Genomic DNA, 19,719 nt, shown 5'->3' on the forward strand with positions numbered 1-19,719 from the left:
CTTCTCTCTATATAAGAAGCGTGTCGGCAAGAAGTGCTCAGTCAGGCTCTGAAGCTCGGAGCTTACACAGGGCGCTCTGCATTATAAGGCGCCCTGTCTATTTTGGAGAAAATTTAAGGCTTTTTAGTGCGCCTTACAGTCGTGAAAATACGGTACATATAAAGTACTGCTCTACTGAAATTTACAAGTTACGAAAAAAGTTCTGCAACCAATTAATTTTGTAAGTAGAAGTATGACTGTACGGTGATCCTTCCCTTCGCGGCTTCACCCCATCGCAGATTTTTTTCCAGAAAAAAAAGTTCATAAAAATGTGAAAATCCACGTTGAAACTTGCAAGCGGAAGACAAAAGAAGGTCAAAGTCACACAAATGAGGAAAAAATGGCGGGCAGCGGGCGGTGGCCGTAATTTTTATCCGAAAATACAGCTTTCTGGGCGGCCAGTAGCCCGTGTGAGGGTGGATTTTTATCAGAAATGCGAGCCCCGTGCAACCTTATGCCGTGGAGCTTATTTGAGAAACGTTTTGCTCGGCGAATTGGACGGCAGAGAGCACCAACAAAGGGGGACTTTTTTTGTTGAAAAATGCGATCCCGGTGGTGCTTATTTGAAAATAAAACTTGCCCCGTGAACTGGATGGCAGAGAGCAACAGCGAAAGGGGAATTATTATTATTATAATATATTTTTTTAGTTTTAGAAATGAGAGCCCCGGGCAATGTTCCCTCTAATTTTTTGTTGGTCTGAGCAGAAAGACAACCTCCCTGAGCGCACTGAGTACCAGTGTGAGCGACATCATCGGTACTCGGATGATTCGCCTAAAGACGTTTCGCCGACAGACGTTTGACAGACGGGCAGGTCGCCGAATGGACGTTCCGCCGGAGGTTTCGCTGAAACGGGATTTGCGCGCTCGCCCCACCCCCGGATCGTGTGTGTACAAGTTTTTCAACCTCAGCCCGCGGGCCATATACGGCCCGCTAGGATTTTTAATCCGGCCCGCCGCCGGTGTTGTCCAAATTATAGTAAAAATCAATGTTGGTCTACCATCAATGGCAGCCCGGGAATAAGCACTCTTGGGCGGGCAGATGTAGCAGAACCGAGCCGTAAAATGACAGCAATCGGGTCAAATCCATCCTAAAACAGCATTTAATGTTTAAATACAAATACTGGAGCTCTTTGGACATTAGAACCGAGCCCAGTGAAGTGAATTCCTCGGTAAAATGTCGCGATGATGTCGCGATGGAGGCAAAAAAACGTCCATATACGTCCATTCGCCAAACGGCTCAAAATGCTCTCAAATTCGGTCAAATCCAGCTGAAAACAGCGTTTAATGATTAAATACAAATACTAGTATTTGTATTTAATCATTAAACTAATAAATACTAGTATTTTTATTTAATCATTAAACGCTGTTTGAACGAACGTTCATTCGGCGACCTGTCCGTCTGTCAAACGTCCGTCGGCGAAACGTCTTTAGGCGAATCATCCGGTCACGACATCATCATTGTTCGCTATGGGCACACCAGTATCACACCTGCCACAAGGAGGTGCATGTCAATGTTCCCTCTAATTTTTCATGTAAAACATGCTGTAAAACACGAAAAACATGAGTGGACAGAGCTACTGCCACTGGCTGCCGCTTAAATGGCGCCATCATGGGGAAAGGGGTAAAAAAAAAATAAAAAAATAAAAAAATAAAAAAAATAAATAAAAATAACAAAATCCGTTTTTTTTTTTTACTGCGCGCCATATGATTGCCGCTGCGCAGAGAAGACGAGAGTAGTGCGCAATTGCGCACGCGCGCAGCTTAGAGGGAACATTGGCCCCGGGCGACATTACGGCGACTGGAATCGGTCTAGTCCAAAAACAGAACACTTTGGCCGGCAAGGATGGCGGGACGTCGAGGCGGAGCAACGTGGAAGTTGAGATTCCATCTAAGTTCGGGCAGTGCTCTGACATCATTGGCGCTTATTTGAAAATGAAACTCGACGAATTGGACGGCAGAGAGCACCAGCAAAGGGGGATTTGTTTTTTTAGAAATGAGAGCCCCGCTCAAGAGGCAGAGGAAGCAGTGTACAATGACGGGGATGAAGAACATGGTCTTAGTTTGTGAAATCTGCAGCAGATATTTGATATAGCATGCAGCTATATTTGCAACAGCGGGTCCAAGAGATTGATGACAACATGGTCACAGCCATTGAATATGGCAATCGTTCTGACAGTGTCATTTTCTTGTACAAAAATGTATTTCTACAAAAAACAGCAGTCACATCTCCGCATCACCATGTTCCTTGTGTGCAGAAAACCTAGTGAAGAGGACTTGGACTATAGCTCCCAAGCAACAGTTTTTTTTTAAATCAAGGGGAGAGTAACTATTTTCACTGTGATTACAGTACTTAAAGTATTTAAATTTTTTATAGATGATATTTAAATAATAATACATTACGGTGTTTTCATGTGCTTATAACTGCAATATTTAATGAATACACTTCTTGAGTACTTGGGTACTTTATTGTGTAGGCCTGAAAATATGTAGTTTGGTAGTAAAAATAGGGGTGATCCTACTTTCTGGTCTACATAATGCGCAAAATTAGATAGAGGGCTTACTGAAATTTTATTCAAAAAATTTATAATAAAATGCATGTATATTTTAGGCGCTTTTTAAAAACTATAACTCGTGGAAAGAAAATCTTCAGCTATATATTTTCAAAACAAATCCATTAAGGCCCTAAAATAATGCAGATCGAAACCAAAATCGATCGCAGGGCACAAGGAGACGGACAACCATTCACTCTCACAGTCATACCTAGGGGCAATTTAGAGTGTCCAATCAGCCAACATGCATGTCTTTGACTATAGCTCAGCCTTCAACACCATGAAACCGGACATTCTGACTGACAAACTCTCCCACCTTGGACTATCCTCCTCCATCTGCTGTTGGATAAAGAACTTCCTAACCAACCGACCACAAACTGTTAGACTTGGTTCCCACCTTTCTTCCTCCATTACACTGAGCACTGGCTCCCCTCAAGGCTGTGTACTGAGTCCTCTTCTGTACTCCCTGTACACTTATGACTGTACACCAACCCACCAGTCTAACTACATCATCAAATTTGCTGATGACACCACTGTGGTCGGACTCATCTCAGAAGGGGATGAGGCGGCCTATAGAGACGAGGTCAACAAACTGTCTTCGTGGTGCTCGATGAACAACCTCACACTGAACAACACAAAAACTAAAGAAATAATCCTGGACTTCCGCAAACAGAGCACAGATCTGGCCCCACTCCTCATAAATGGAGTTCGTGTAGACAGGGTCCAGTCCTTTAAATTCCTGGGGGTCCACGTGACGGACAAGCTCTCCTGGTCCACAAACACCACGGCAGTAGTGAAGAAGGCCCAGATACGACTCCATTTCCTGAGGGTACTCAGGAGGAACAACTTGGACACTAAGCTTCTGGTAACTTTCTATAAAGCTACTGTGGAGAGCATCCTGACATACAGCATCACAGTGTGGTACGCTGGAAGCACGGCAGCAGACAAAAAGGCCATGCAGAGAGTGATTAACACTGCCCAGAGGATCGTCGGCTGCTTTCTGCCCTCACTGGAAGATATTGCCAGCCCTCGTTACCTCAGCAGAGCCCGGAACATTGTTGGGGACCCGGACCACCCTGGTCACAACCTGTTCCAGCTGCTTCCCTCTGGCAGGCGCTACCGGTCTCACAAAGCACGGACAAAGAGGCTTAAGGACAGCTTCTTTCCCACAGCCATCAGGACTCTGAATTTGCAGTAGCACGACACACAATCCCCTCTGTGTAACAACTTCGGGGTGAGGAAACATGAAGGACGTTGGGCGGTGATCTGCCTCCTGCTGGCTGACTGAAGGTAAGTAAGCAGACAGTGGGAGGTAAGTGATCCATTTTATTCTTTGTTGGCATCGGTGAGGCAAACCTTTTCGCAGTCGCCGGGAGTTGGTTGCGCTCGGGAGGTGATGCGATGTATCCATCACGGCAGAGTGCCAGCAAGTCTGAAACTATCACTTGGTTGGGCTCTTGCCTGGGAAAAGCGCACTTTGTGGAGAAGCACTTTCAATTTCGTCATACGCAGCTGGGTATGATGACAATTAGGCTTTTGTCTAGTCAATGATGATGACAAGCCTAAGTCTGATTTTATTTTTATTTTTTTATTTAGAACGTGGGAGGAAACCGGAGTACCCGGAGGAAACCCATGCAGGCGAACATGCAAACTCCACACAGTTGGACCGACCTGAATTTGAACCCAGGACCCCAGAGCTATAAGGCCGACGTGCTAACCACTCGCACCACCAGGCCCGCCTTCAAGCCAAGTTAGAATCAAATTTTTGCATCTTGGTAACACGCAGCAAGACAAACTGAGGCTTTGGGAAAGACCTGTGAGCTTCTAAAACCATTAAAAGGGACCGTAAACCCAAAGTAAAAATGAATACATTGTTGGATCGGGTAAAGGAAAGACTGTCGTTAATAACCCTGGGAAATTTAAAAGAATGAAAAGATATGAGCAAATGGAATAGAAAAACAGCCTGGCATGCTGGTGCTGTAAGCTTCAATTTCAACTGTCAATCATACTACATGCACTTGCTAACGCTGATGGTATTTCATTCAGCATGTTTTTTTCTGTCAACACTATCATACATGTCAACCATATGAGCAAGAATATATTCGAAAAGAGACATGTTTAAGAGTGTTTTCCTCATTCTGCAGTAGAATGGTATTTTAAAATTGTTTTTGAAATGATCAATATGAATTAATCTAGTATACAATAGCACCAGAGCTGGGCGATATGACGAAAATTGTTATCACAATTATATAGATATCAGTCGATATCGATAATTGTCACTTTTTTTCAAATTTGAAACTTCACACAGTAAATTCATTTCATGTTTTTTCAAATTTGAAACTTCACACGAGTTAATAAACTACTTCCCTCCTTATTCATTTATACAAGTTTGAGTTTGATTAATTTAATAAGAGAGAGCACATATTTATGAACAATATTCATGTTAATGAACATATTTATGAAAATAAGTAAGATTGTATTTTTGTTGTTCTGTTGTGCAATAGAAATAAGACATCTTGCACTATGAAAAGTAAAGCATAAAATCTGCAGAAATGTTCATAGGTTTTGTGAAATATGGAATGTATTTCTCTTGTATTCTTCAATTCGTTTTAGCTTTAGCAACTAGAATAGAATTTTACTGACACTTACTGGTCAAGGTCTGTCATCACTTTGTATATAGCAACTCCCCTTTTGTTGTTCCCTCCTAAAGTTTGTCTCCACCTACCTTCAATAAAACCCCTCCCAGGCCTCAGGAGTATTGAATTTGGCACGAGCAGAGCTACCAGATGCACGAAATTTCATCTGAGTTTAGACTAATGGCAATCACCTGGTTCAGCTTATTTAATTATATATTTATTCATGTATTTATTTCTTGACCTACTTATTACCTATCTATTTATGTCTAAAATGCCTTTCCTATTCCTGCATCCTCACCCTCTTGCCACTGGAACAACGAAATTTCCCGAATACGGGATGAATAAAGTTATCCAATCCAATCCAATCATTTATTTTCATTTGATTGTTTTGTATTATTGATTAATTTTGATCCCACATCCCTGTCTCCACATCTTGCGTCACACATTTAAACTGCAAATTTCCATCTTTAATATAATGCAAACAACGATGATTGAAATCTAAACACAAGTTAACAATTAATCAATGTCCCTAAATTAGATTAGATTAGATAACTTTATTCATCCTGTACACGGGAAATTCACTGTCACAGTGTCACAGTAGCAAGAAGGTGAGAATATATTGAGAAGTCTTTGGTAAAATTTTGTGGTCAAATCCATAAATGTTGCTATTTTAAATGAACAACACCCACAAAAAAGGACAGAAAGCTAAGTAATGAAGGATATTATAAAAGTATGAAAAGCTGCAAGAAGTACGGCAACATGAAATTTAGTGTTACCTGGTGTCAATGTTACTGCTAGATGCAGTATCTCCTGTGGACTGTACAGGTGTGCCAGCTGTCAATCCTACCTGATACCATTTGTCCACTGTTTCAATGTATTCAGCAGCCAACTATATGAATGAAAAAAAAGGGATATCATATCATCATTCACTTTTATACAGAGAACTAAAACAAAATGATGACGTCTGGGATATGATAACTCTCTCTGCCTCAAGCATTCTCCGAAAAGACTTCTGAAATGACTATTTTGTCTCATCCTCTGAGTTAAAGAATATTGTGCATGATATGCATGTAGACATGGAAGGTATCATATGAAAGATTGGATTCAGATTTTTTTCTGAAAGAATATTGAGGTTCTCCCTTATTCCATTCTTTAATAACCATTAGGAAATATGTAAAATGAGGAAAATATGGTGATGTACAAAACAGAATATTTGTATTTTGTGAAAAGATGTTATGTATTGGTCAAAGTGTCCCAATTTAGTATGAAAGATGTGGGGAAAACACACAAAAATTAGAGAAAATTATAAGGAAATTATTTATTAATGTCTTAAAATAAATAAAGCATGTGAAAATGTGCCCTGGAGGGCTGAAATGTCTCCCTCCACGTCCGTTATAGATGAAATACCCGTGTTTGTCCGCCAGATGACGACAAAAACCCGTAGTATATTTTAGACTTTTACTTTGTGCCCTGTGTGTGTGAAAATATGTGCCACAGTGCATTTGTAGAGTTTAGAATCGCTTAATAGGGGGAATTCAAAATAAAATAACAGATAAGGAAATGCATTTACTTTGAGGGGTATTTTGTAATTTGGATCTTTTGCGTATCTCGAGTCACTCATTTCCATATAAAAAAAATTCGTAACCTAAAACTTTCATACCTTGAGGCATTCGTAAGTAGAGGTGACTGTATTTTTTTTTTAATTTAGTAACAACTTATACAGCTGAACAATTCCTTTTTTTCCATGAAAAAAACAAAACAGTAATAACTGAACAAAATATTCATTTTATACACTATCATTGTGGACAGTCTTTCTGCCGACAGATAAAGCTCTCCCTTGTTTGCCATGTTGTTAATTCTTTACATTCTTCTTTGATTCTTATTTTTCATGATATTTTTTGTCAATATTTTTTAAGTACAACTACCATATTTTCACGACCGTAAGGTGCGCAATCTTAAAAGGCTGTCTAAGTTGCAGGAGCAATTTCTGTTTTTCACCCATAAACAAGGCGCTCCACATTATTGGGCGCATCATACAGCAGCATGTATGCACACGAAAATATGACAGGCGCACGAGAAAAACATGATACGCTAACATGAAACTTACACCAGCATGCATGCTAGCATATGTCTTTAAAAAGGAGGCGAGAGAAAAACAGTTTGGGTGTCCTTTCTTGTAGTAATGTACAGTGTATCCATGTTAATTCGAGCTCAAACATTCACAAATCCGACATGAAGAGTTCGGCAAATTTGCAGTTTAACATGCCAAGTTCCATTTTACTGTCTTGGATTATTTAAAACATGATTGTGTTGCGCATGTGTGTCTACTCTGCATACCAAATTATTATGAAGCGTATATTCTTCTATGATATTTCTATATAGTGAATGCAAATGATAGTGTTTGGAGAACTTAACATTTCCCAATTTGCAACAAATTTAGCAGATTAATAGACAAAAATTACATATGGTGGTTTTGGGAATATTGCACAAAAAAATGGCTCAACAGTGCCCACTCTAATTTTTTAAACCAGCATTTTATGCACTTCAACATTGAGCTACTAAATATGGTGACTCAATACTTTGCTCCAAATTGCACAAAAAAGTCCATAGCACCCAAGTCCCAAACCAAACAAGAAGTCAGCCAAATTTGCTCAAAGTTGGAAAAACAGGCAATATTTGGCATATTTTGAGCATCAACAAAAGAACGCTATTTTTTTTTAATTTGAGGTCTACGGATGAAATTCAAGAAGAAGAAAAAATGCAAGTATCTAGCATAAAACGTGAAACAACTCATGTTCCCGCCACTGCTCGCTCGGGGCACAACAATCCTACCTTGGTCCCGGGGGAGCCATCTTACCTAGGGCGCTGCTGTCTAAACCTAGTTAAACGTGCTCTGACCGGCTAGACACGAGATGAGTAACCTTGATTTTGAAATTTAAAAAAAAATCCACTTTGATTTTTTTTCATTTTATTTTTTTTGTTTGAACGTGACAACTATTGGATTAATATGATCCATCGAAATAATTGAGATATTTTGACATTAGAAGCAATATGGCTGCCACAACATCTTAAACTTCTGGTAAGAAAGTTGTAATTTCTTAAAATAGAAAGCATCAGGTTCTCATCAAAATATACTTATTTTTTTTCAAATTGAACAATTTGATATTTTGCATTTACAAAGACATATTAACTTATGATATTGACCCTAATAACATTGTTTTGATTCATACAGTATCTCAGAAATACCATTTGTGATATTTTTTTCACAAGATTTTCCCTTCAAAGTAACACATTTGTACTCTCTATTAAAACTATGAACATGGAGGTGAAAATTGGGAACCAGGGGGGTGACTTACACTCGAGAAATTGGCAAGTTTAAGGGTGCGGTTTATACATGCAGGGGAGTAAATACGGTAATATTATTTTTGCTGGGACAAATTAATTTCATAATGGGAGATCAGGGGACAGTATTTTGTAATATGAATGAACCAAATGTGGCGGATTGTTGTGTGTCATTTCAAAGGTGTGTTGATGTTATTTCTGTCATGTTTATTTGGGGGTTTTGGTGGGTGTGTTTCCTTGTGTCCTGTCCATGTGATTGTATGAGTTTCACCTGCAGTCTTTTCTGGCTCTCGTTCCCTTGTGTGACACAGGCGTTGGTTATTGTCATCAACCCCTGTCTGTGTATTTAAACCCCATGTTTGTGTGCATCAGCGTTTGACTATTTTCTGACTACGTTATGTGCCTTTCGTAAGTGTGCTTTTCCTGTTCAGCTTTGGCTCTTTGTTGATTTTCCCCAGTTCTATGATTGTAAGGTTGTTTTATATTTGTTTTCCCCATTAACTCTTGAGTTTGTGCACCAGCATTTCCCTTTTTGTTGCCAGCTTATATTGTGGAATATTGAGGCCCCGTTAATCTACATAACAACTATTGTGGCAGATAACATGTGTGCAAGAGCCAGGGTCGGCTCGCCTTAAATATATCAGACATTGCCAAAAAGATGACGTAGGGGGGCAGATGTCTTTCACGTTCTCACTGTACGGTGCTCAAGCTTTAAAAGACGCTGAGTTGTTCAATTAAGTAGTTCTTGCTTCCGGTCTGCAACCAGAGCGTGTTGTGCATTTTTCCTTTCCAATACTTACTGCTCCTGGGTCTGAATCCGCTCGACAGCCGTGGTATTCAGAATAGTGTTTCCTCATAGCTCTCTGGATATGTTCTGTAATCCTTCTCACATACAGCTAAATTACCTTTCATCTACGTTCTGCTTAATTTGTTTGTTTTTTCTTTACCCATATTGTGTTGTCAGGGTGTCTGCAGGTTGGAACAAGTGCAATTTTAGACTATTTTAGACCATTGTGGGTTAAATTTAAGACCTTCACAAAGTATTAAAAATAAGAAAAATCAGACCCAGATTGCATTCAACTGACATTTATTATCATTGAAACAAACAGAGACTACAACACGCAACATTTTTTTTTTTTTTCTAAAATAATGCCTCTACGTGAAAATTTTAAGTGGAAGCATTATTTTTGGGAAAAAAAAAACTGAAAATGTTGTGTTTGCCTTCATCGTTTGTGTCGAGCCCATTAGGTCGCGTATGCCATTTGATATCTGGAAAGACCGTGCACGGCGCTTAAATACCCTTTTCCGGGCTGGATAACTCGAAGGAGCGCCTGGGTTCTCGACGGTTTCGACGACTAACCCTCTGAAAGAGACATCTGGGGTCATATCTGGTAAGTCCACGTGAATGTCTGCGTTTGTTGACGGGTTCCAAATGCGCGAAGGGGCATTGCACGTGAGGTCCATTTTTTTAAAATGAGACTCGCGTCCAGGGGACTGCGACACGCGTCCAGGGGACTGCGTTAAAAACCCTGGGTATACTAGTCGCTGCCAGGTAAAGAGACAGAGCATGAGTCTATAAAACTTGGGGCAGTTTGGGGTGTCCTGTGCCGTGGTCCGGAAAGGTACAAATATAACTCTGACAGTATATCAAGCTAGGGTATACATTTGTGTTGCGTGTGTTACGTGTTGCGTGTGTTACGTGTTGCGTGTGTTACGTATGTCCTTCCGCGGAAAAGAAATTTGCTAACTGATAACTGAGTGCACGCGAGCTCCATCCAAAGATGGGCAGCTCGAATGAGAAAGCGGCTAGCGACGACGATCCAAAACAGCGTCTGCCGTGTAGAGATTGGAAGTTTGTTGAAAGTCAAAGCGCTACAAGAGTTAAACACCTAAACTTATGGATAACCGAGTATGGGTTTACTGGACAGCTTAATATGCATAAAATACTGGATTTACAAGATAAAATGCGCGTTAAGCACAAGAGTAATCTGTGTAAAATGGATAATGATGGATATGAGGATACAAATTATTGGTTTTTGATGGCAAAAAAAGCGTTGTGATGGGAACGTTAGGAAAATTGAGCGGAGTGATAGCCAAAATGTTGATAACAGCGGGGCCGGAAAAGCAGAGCCTTCTGTCTTGTTCCACAGAAAGAAGGGTGATAAAACGGGTCCGTTGTGTGAAAAAATAAAAGATAGCGAAATGTTACCAAGGGGTTGGAAAAAAAAAACAAAAAAAAACAAATGAGGTTAAACAGAAATCGGGTTTTCAAAAATGCTATGTGCTGGGTTTGTGGAAAATTGGGGCATATATCGCGTGATTGCCTGGACAAAAAGGTCTCTAAAAAAAAGACAGGCCTACTCAAAATGATTTTAATGAGGATTTTGAACATGAGGATGTGGAGCTAATTTTAAACCAGAGATCACATTCTTTGTGAATGAATTCAATTGGAATTTTTTGTGTGATGCTGAAAGTTGTAAAACAGCAATTAAAATGGTTATTTCCAAGTGCTAGACATACTTTTTAATAGTATCTAAATGTGTGGTTCCCATGACTTGCGCGCGGACCGCACAAGCGACTAAAATTTTTGGGGGACCCCTTCCGTGGAGAATATTACAATTATTGGCCTTGAGGGCGCTGAAGCAAACTTGAGGGCAGAAATGGGTTTTGCTATGATATAGTTGTGCTTGCAGCATATTGTGATTATGGGGTCTTGGCAAACTATGGTGATATAGTTGGATATAGGGAGAGTAATTAATTTAGTGTAAATAATTTAGTCTTCTCTAAAAAGCGTTATAATTGTGTGCACAGGAGGACAAAAAGAGAAAAGAGAGCGTTTTGGAATTTGTAAACAAAAGATAATAATGCTGCAGAAGGTCACAGTCAGCGGCTAAGGGCGCGCTTCCGTTTAAACATTTCAGAATAAGAACAAAACATGGTCTGCAAGGGATGCAGGGTTCCGCGATTATCTTCGCATTTATTTTTGGGAGTTAATCAGAAATGGCTTTCGAGGTGATAGAAAATCTGTTTGGCAAAGATTGATTTGGTAAAAGCTTTGGAATTGGGAATAATACTATTATTATTATTTTATTTTTTGTTTTGTGAAGTTCAAAGGGCTCTTGATTGAGGAGAGCTAGTTTTGGAGGATAAAACGATATTATTACAGTTTTTGAATGGTTGGTTTGTTCAAAATACTTCAATATAGGTGATTGGCTGGTTAAAGAAAAATGAATGGAAATTTGTTTTTTTTACAATATTATGGCATATTGGTGACAATTTGAGGGTCCTTTATTAAGCATTGAAAATTATAATTAGGAAATGCCTAGTAAAAGGTTGATTTCTCTAATTTAATTATTGTAGATTTATCTTGTGGTAACAGAGAGCTATATGAAATAGCTCTTATCTTAAGTAAACATAGTATGGGGTGATTTACAAATTATGTCTTAGGTATTAAGAGTTATTTGGTTGTTAAAGAGATCAGACATGAAATTAACAATGCAGAAATGGCATGAGAAATTTCGTGGCATTCGTCCAAATTATTAGGTAAATTGAACCTGGCTGGGGTAGATAAGATAATTGATTTAGGATAGGCATAGTTTCCCTAGAAGAAACATGGAGCGTCTTTAGGTGCACAAAAGACTTTCACTGTTTGGCCTGAAGGGGGATATGCTTTGGTATAGGTCATATTGATGACTATTGGGACGTTACTGCCTATTGCTTTAGGGGCATACAAATTAAGAATTTAGCCAAAACTTACTGCATTGCAATTATGGGGTTAATACACCTGAATGTTACGGTGATAACGATTGGCAATAACAAGCTTAGATAAAGGGGAATATCTACAACAAATTCAGGTGGGGCCTTTCATGGTGTGAACCAAGTGATGAAATAATGTCTATGTTTTAAAAATAACATCTCCAAATTATAAAATATCAACCTTGGAGAAATGCTTTAAGTAGATGGGTTGACTAGAATGGGCAAAATTCATAACATTGAAAGGGGGGGTAACTTAATGCAGAACAATGAGATAAAGTTTTTTACAAACGGTTAAAATACTAAAAGGGGGTGTGTGTGTGTTCCAATGTATCACAACTTTTCCGTTATTGCATTATTGGCGAATAGATAGTTAATCACAGCCACTCGCATGGCAGTCTACATGCTGACTGAGTGGGGTAAGGGGCGGTGGCAATTGATATGTGGCATGTGAATCTAATACATTAATTATCTAGTTTCTTCAGGCATCAATCTTGCGGTTCGAGGATCTACTAATTCGGAGTGGATCCAGACCTTCCGGAGTGTGGAGTATTCCTGGTGTTCTCAAGAATTCGTAGGTTTTCTCTGGGTACTCCAGTTTTACTCCAACAAACCAAAATTATGGATGATTGGGGGAGCACTCTAAATTCCTTGATTATGAGTGCGAGCGTGGATGTGTCTGTCTTTTGTGTTTCAATTGGCTAGCCACCAAGATATATCAATATTCTAATATCAAGGTGGAATATTTCTGAAATCGCTGATAAGCCTTTCAAGGACGGCGGTGGCAGAGTAGGACAGAAACAAAAAGAAAAGAATTTCGCCAAATGAAATTTTTTTGATTTCTGCAATGCGAAATTTTGGGAACCTGGGGGACTAAACAAAAACAAAATACTTATCTAGGAGGGCTACCATTTTGTGTCATGGTAAATTTCATGCCTCAAAAAAAAAAAAAAAAAAAAGGGGGAGGTTATATATATTCAATTTAAATGCAGATATATGGCCAAAACACGGGCGATTCCCCCTCATGTCAAGCTACAAAAGCTACATATCCATTTCAAAGGATACATATGGATTTAAACAGATTGGGGAAACCTTGTTGCAGAAACTGGTCTAGATTGGCAAGCTTGGATGACACACCCGTGCGAAAAAACCATCAGGCCTTCGATAAAATTAAACCATACGGTGGGGGCATTACAAATCATTATTCAGACTGACAAATTAACTTGTGGATCCTTGTCTGACGTTTTTCCTAAGTCCATGGGCTGGTGGAGAAGACTCTTTTTACAAAATTCTACAATTGTGTCTCAACAACAATGACCATGTCTATGAGACGGTAAGAAAATCGTCAGAGATGGAAACACCCGGATCCGCCATAGTAAAATTAAAATCTGAGATGACCAGAGAATTCATTTCCGCAACAGGGAGTTCCCAAACGGGAGGCGGTAAGAAAAATTGGTTATTGTTGATGGATGCAGCTATTACTTTAAATCAAACCTGCATAACATGTATGGGGCCCCGCCCTCTCTTAAGAGTAGTACCCGCGCAAATTACCCCTGATTGTGTAAAGGAGATAATGACAAAAGAAGATGTAAGCCCAAAATGTATGAAATGGAATAATGTCTACCCAGTTACAACGGCAGCAAAGGACAAGCCTAACTTTTCAACACATGTCGCGTTTAATCATTTTACCTGCTTAGTCCTCACAGGGCACGGTCCGGCACTGGGAGCGATAAATGTGACGTGGTGTGCCCACGTCCTAAAACAGACTGCACCCCTGATTCCACGTTCTGACCTATGGTGGTGGTGGGGTCAAAACAAATTATACGACTCCTGCCAAAATGACAGCAGGACTTTGTGCCTTGGTCTCACTGCTATTACCAGTGTCTGTTTTTCCATCTACAGTAGAGGAGATACAATTGGCTGCACAGAAATCCGGTATGATGGCGGGCCCCTCGCGACGGCGTCGATCGGCATGGAGAGGATGATCCGACATACATTGATGCGATTGGCATCCACGGGGCGTACCAGATGAGTATAAGTTGGCTAATCAGATCGCAGCAGGTTGGGAGTATATTTTTCTTTTAATTACTCCAAACAAAAATGTTGATTGGATAAATTACCTGCATTACAATGTCCAAAAACTTGGAAATTATACCGAACAGGGATTTGTGGCGATAAAGGAACAATTGGCAGCCACCAGTCTTATGGCGTTCCAGGATCGCATAGCAGTTGATATGCTGCTTGCGGAGCAAGGGGGCGTGTGTGCAATGTTTGGAGATCAATGTTGCACCTTCATACTCAACAATACGTCACCCGGTGGGTCCCTCACCCAGGCCATTAGTGGCCTGCAGATCCTCAACCGCAATATGAAGAAGCATTCTGGAGTCGGAGAATTCCGCCTTGGAAAGCTGGTGGCATGTCCTTTTGATTTGGCCCAATTTGTTGCATTTTCCGTAGCCCTTTTTGCTACGATTTTGACATTATGTGGGTGTTGTATTATTCCCTGCTTAAGATCTTTGATAAGCCGACTTATGACCACTGCGATTGCCCCTACAAATTCTAAATTGCATGAATTATATCCCCTACTAATGAAACGTGCTGACAGCAGCAGTGAATTTCAAGAGCATGGTAGTTCCGAGGATGAAAAATATGGCGAAAATGATTTTGTTTTCTGCTTTCAGACCTGCCGAACGAGTAGGGCCTAAGCGGGTAAAATTAAAACAGCCAACGGAGATATCCCTCTCTTCTTGGATTTGCCATAAAATAAATAACGAGCATATAATAAAAGGGGGGAATGTTGGGTTCATTCTGGGATGTTACTATATGTTCATTTGGAATTAATGGAATAAAGCTGAAGGGAAGTTTTATTAAGGGGATCATGTGCAAATTTATAATATAGGGGGGAATGTTGGAGTAATCATTATTATAAATGTGTTTGCAATGAATATAAAGCCTTATAATATACATGCTTACTATATTAATCAATATATTTGCTTATTAGGAATAGTAATGCTCATCCTAAATGTGTAACTATATTAAACAATATATATATATATATATATATATATATATATGTGTTGATCGCTTTTATGTTAGAGTTGAATTAATATGTGAAGACAAACGCTTACGCCAAGGACGCTCTCCAGGACAGCTGGGTCCAGCGAGAGATACAAGTTCGCAAGGACATAAAACAATACACTGAGTTCTTGCTCCGAGGACTGAGTACTGGAAGATACACCTCAACCCTTTCCCCAGATGCAAGTTCGCAATGAAGATCGGTGAAGGACGCTTAAATTGTTGTTGGCTCAGCGGATGGCTATCAATCAACTCGCATATTTGTTTTTCCTTTGTGACGTTTGATATGGAATTGTTTTGTTTCTTGCTTACGCAATTGGATCGATTACTCGCATATTGTTTTAATTTGTGACGCTAGGTTGACGCTAGGTTTGCTTGATTATGGAATTGTTTTGTTTCTTGCTACCGCAATTGGAATCGATAACCTTGTAATTGTTTTGATTTGAAGCCTTAAATGGGCAGGACATAATGCCGCTCTTTAGAATAATCTTGTGGGGCGAGCGGCCGGATGTATTCTCTTCTTGCAAGAATTAAATGTGATGTGACTACAGATGCCTTTTTTATTGAAAGCTGAATTGGAAAAACCTAAGGATAAACCTACAATTGGATAAACCTAACAATGTGTCTGCCAACGAATAAAACTGGGCAATTCTACGAGACTCAAGTGCTGATTTCAGAGAGGCCTGGTGTTTATTGGATTTAACGTGGGATTCGAGTGCCTTTACTCCTAGGGTCTCGAGCTTCAATGGTATTTTGCACAATGTGCAGTAGGCCTCAGTGTCATTGTTAGGAACACGTTTGAGCCAGTCTGTAAAATCCTGTCGTTCGAGCCAGCAATCATTAAATCTGCATTTATCCATTGCTTATATTTTGTCCAACTGCCATTCATCTTGCATTACTCGACAACTATTTCCGCCTCGCACCAATATTCTGTGACGACCTACACACTTCCGCTTCACGTCTGTAGTTTTATTGTGCTTTCCGCTAACAGAACTATAAGGACAATAATCCACCCAAAAAATGGAACAGCGTAATAAATAGACGCAAGAAAAATATTTTTAAAATCTATTCTACATCGATATTTTGCACTTTTGCACTAGGTCTCAAATACAATTTTAGACTTAGTGGAAAATATCTCAGTATTTTAGATTTATTTAGGCCTAACATTGAAAATGTCTATTTTTAGACTTTTTTTTTTTAGACTTTCTTAGACTTGTCCTTAACCTGCCTGGCACATTTTGTTATTGTGCACATTGGATACTGACATCTATTGTGTGTTGCATGTGTTCTTTTTCTCCTGTGTTCTGTCCTCCAGGTACATGGATATTGTGACACGTTCTTTGGAGTGCTCTGATTACCCACAATTTGTGGATGATGCGGTGTTCAGATATCCAGAGAAGGTATTGCTCAGTGTGTGTGGGGTTTGCTGTATACTTTAATCTTGATGTTTTCATTGTCTGTGAGACAAATGTTCATGTCGAGAAAAGCAATGGATTGGTCTGGCTCCTCTTCAGTTGAATTTGATGCTGACTGGGGTACCTATGGAGTTGAGGTTATTTGTGAAGTGTTGTGCAAGTCCTATTTTGATTTTTTCCAGAATTTCTGTAGCCATTTTCTATTGATAGGTTGTATTCTCCTGCGGATGTTGAAAGTGCCCTTTGTTAAAGGTCGTCAATGAAAAATCCACAGATGGCGGCGCACACGGGTGCAGCGGCTCTTTGCTCTCCAGTTTGGTGTTTTGTTTTCTCAATCTTATCGTTATTTACTAACATCTGCGAGGCAAACTTTTTCTACAGTCGCCAGGATTTAATTACTCTCGGGAGGAGATGCGATATATCCATCACAACAGATTACCAATGAACCTACAATATCCCCGAGGACATCTCGAGACCACCGGGATCTCCGTGGATAGTCAGCCCGCTCAGAGTACGACGGAGACGGCGAAGGGAAAGAAAGCAAAAGTACGGATGCCGGGCGAGCCTAGCTGCTAAGCTAAGGAAACAACCGCACAGAACACTGCTTCCGAGTATCTTCTTGACCAACGTCAAATCCATCACACACAAAATGGACGATTTGGAACTTCAGCTTGCTACCAACAGCTTTGTCAGGAACTGCAACATTATTCTCATCACGGAAACGTGGCTACACCCGCAAATCCCCGACGCCGCGCTATTGCTATCTAGCCGCACGCTATACCGACACGATCGTTCGAAACAATCGGGGAAAAGCAAAGGGGGGGGGACTTTGCATGTACATACACAACGACTGGTGCTGCAACAGAAGGATCATTAACACTCACTGCTCCCCTGATTTAGAGCTATTGGCAGTATGGTGCAGGCCCTTCTATCTACCTAGAGAGCTAACGATTGTCATTGTAATGGCTGTTTACATCCCACCGGATGCTAACGTTAGCACGGCACTTAGCCTCTTGCTAGCGACTGTAAACAAACAGCAGCTTGGCAACCCCGATGGAGTTCTTATTGTCGCCGGTGACTTCAACAAAGCATGTTTAAAGATTGTTCTGCGTAAGTTTATCCAGTACGTGAAGTGTGACACAAGAAGACATAAAACTCTGGACCATGTTTATTCTAACAATAAACATGCTTTTAGAGCCACACACCTCCCTCCCTCACCTCCGATCATCTCTGCTTGTCCCTCACACCCGCATACACCCTACTCCAAGGCTAATACAAGGAAAATTGAGGAGCACCCCCCCCCACTGGGCCGCTCAGACCACAACCTGGTCCATCTGATCCCCACCTACATCCCTATGGTGAGGAAAATAAAACCTACCACGAGGATCATACAAAGATGGACCGAGGAGACCAGCATGGTACTGAGGGACTGTTTTGAGACCACTGACTGGGAGGTGCTGTGCAATTTACATGGTAAAGACATTGACAGCTTGAACCACTGCATCAGATTATATTAACTTCTGTGTTGAGAACATTGTACCCTCCAAGAAGGTCCGTTGTTTCTCCAACAACAAGCCGTGGGTCACCAGGGATCTAAGGGCCCTCCTGAACAACAAGAAGAGGGATTTTAGGTCTGGGGAGAAAGAGAGTCTGAAAATGGTCCAGAAGGAGCTGAAGAGAGAGATAAAGAAGGGAAAGACCATCTACAGGAGGAAGCTGGAGAACCAACTCCAGAGAGGCAACACCAAAGAGGTCTGGAGGAGGTTGAGGACCATTTCGGGCCATGGAGGGAACAGTGAGAGAGACCCGGAATCCGGCGGCAGGGAGTGGGCCAATGAACTGAATCAGTTCTTTAACATATTCAGTCATGCCCCCACTCCCCTGACCCCCAGACCAGAAGCAACGCTCCCCCTCGTTCTCCTCCACCTCTTCCTCCCCCACTTCCACCGGCCTCTGCATTACTGTCGATCAGGTGATAAAACAGCTAAAGAAGATTGAGGCAAGGAAGGCTACCGGTCCAGACGGCCTCAGCTCCAGACTACTGAGAGAGTGTGCGGATCAGCTTGGTAAAGTGATTTTGCATATTTTCAACCTCAGCCTCAGTCTACAGAAGGTCCCCACCTTGTGGAAAACTTCCTGTGTGGTCCCAGTTCCTAAGACTGCGTATCCCAGGGAGCCAAACCACTTCAGGCCGGTAGCATTAACCTCTCACCTGATCAAGACATTGGAGAGAATCATCCTCAATCACCTCAGCCCCCTGATGAATGCAGAGCTGGACCCTCTGCAGTTCGCCTATCGTCCAGGCATTGGTGTGGAAGATGCTACCACCTACCTGATGCACAGGTCTCTTTCACACCTGGAAAACACGGGAAGCACGCTACGAATGATGTTTTTTGACCTCTCCAGTGCGTTCAACACCATTCAGCCGGTCCTACTGAGAGGTAAACTGGAAGAGGCTCGAGTAAGGAACCACCTAGCCGCATGGATCATCGACTTCCTCACTGACAGACCACAATATGTGAGACTCCAGGACTGTACGTCTGATGTGGTAGCTTGCAGCACGGGGGCCCCACAAGGCACAGTGCTCTCTCCACTCCTCTTCACCCTCTACACATCGGATTTCAAACATAATACAGACACCTGCCACCTCCAGAAGTTCTCTGACGACACCACTATTGTTGGACGAGTGATGGACGGGAACGACCTGGAGTACAGGGGAGTATTCACAGCCTTTGTTGACTGTTGTAGGCAAAACCACCTCTACATCAACACCAGTAAGACAAAGGAAATGGTCATCGATTTTCGGAGGAATCCTCAACACACCACTCAGGTGAACATCCAGGGTACAGACATTGAAATCGTGGAGAATTTTAAGTACCTGGGTGTTCACCTCAACAAGAAACTAGATTG

At 41.0% G+C, this 19,719-nt stretch overlaps 1 protein-coding gene across 6 annotated transcripts in view; it reads right to left on the reverse strand.

Moving 5' to 3' along the window:
- Nucleotides 1-19,719, reverse strand: part of depdc5 (DEP domain containing 5, GATOR1 subcomplex subunit) — a 210,389-nt gene that overhangs the window by 53,601 nt on the left and 137,069 nt on the right. For all 6 annotated transcript variants that reach the window (XM_077615705.1, XM_077615704.1, XM_077615703.1 and 3 more), the window contains one exon: nucleotides 6,001-6,113. In XM_077615705.1, coding sequence (XP_077471831.1) covers nucleotides 6,001-6,113 — 113 coding nt within the window. The remainder of the gene's footprint in view (nucleotides 1-6,000; nucleotides 6,114-19,719) is intronic.

This window comes from Stigmatopora argus, chromosome 12 (genome assembly GCF_051989625.1).
Source record: "Stigmatopora argus isolate UIUO_Sarg chromosome 12, RoL_Sarg_1.0, whole genome shotgun sequence".
NCBI lineage: Eukaryota > Metazoa > Chordata > Actinopteri > Syngnathiformes > Syngnathidae > Stigmatopora > Stigmatopora argus.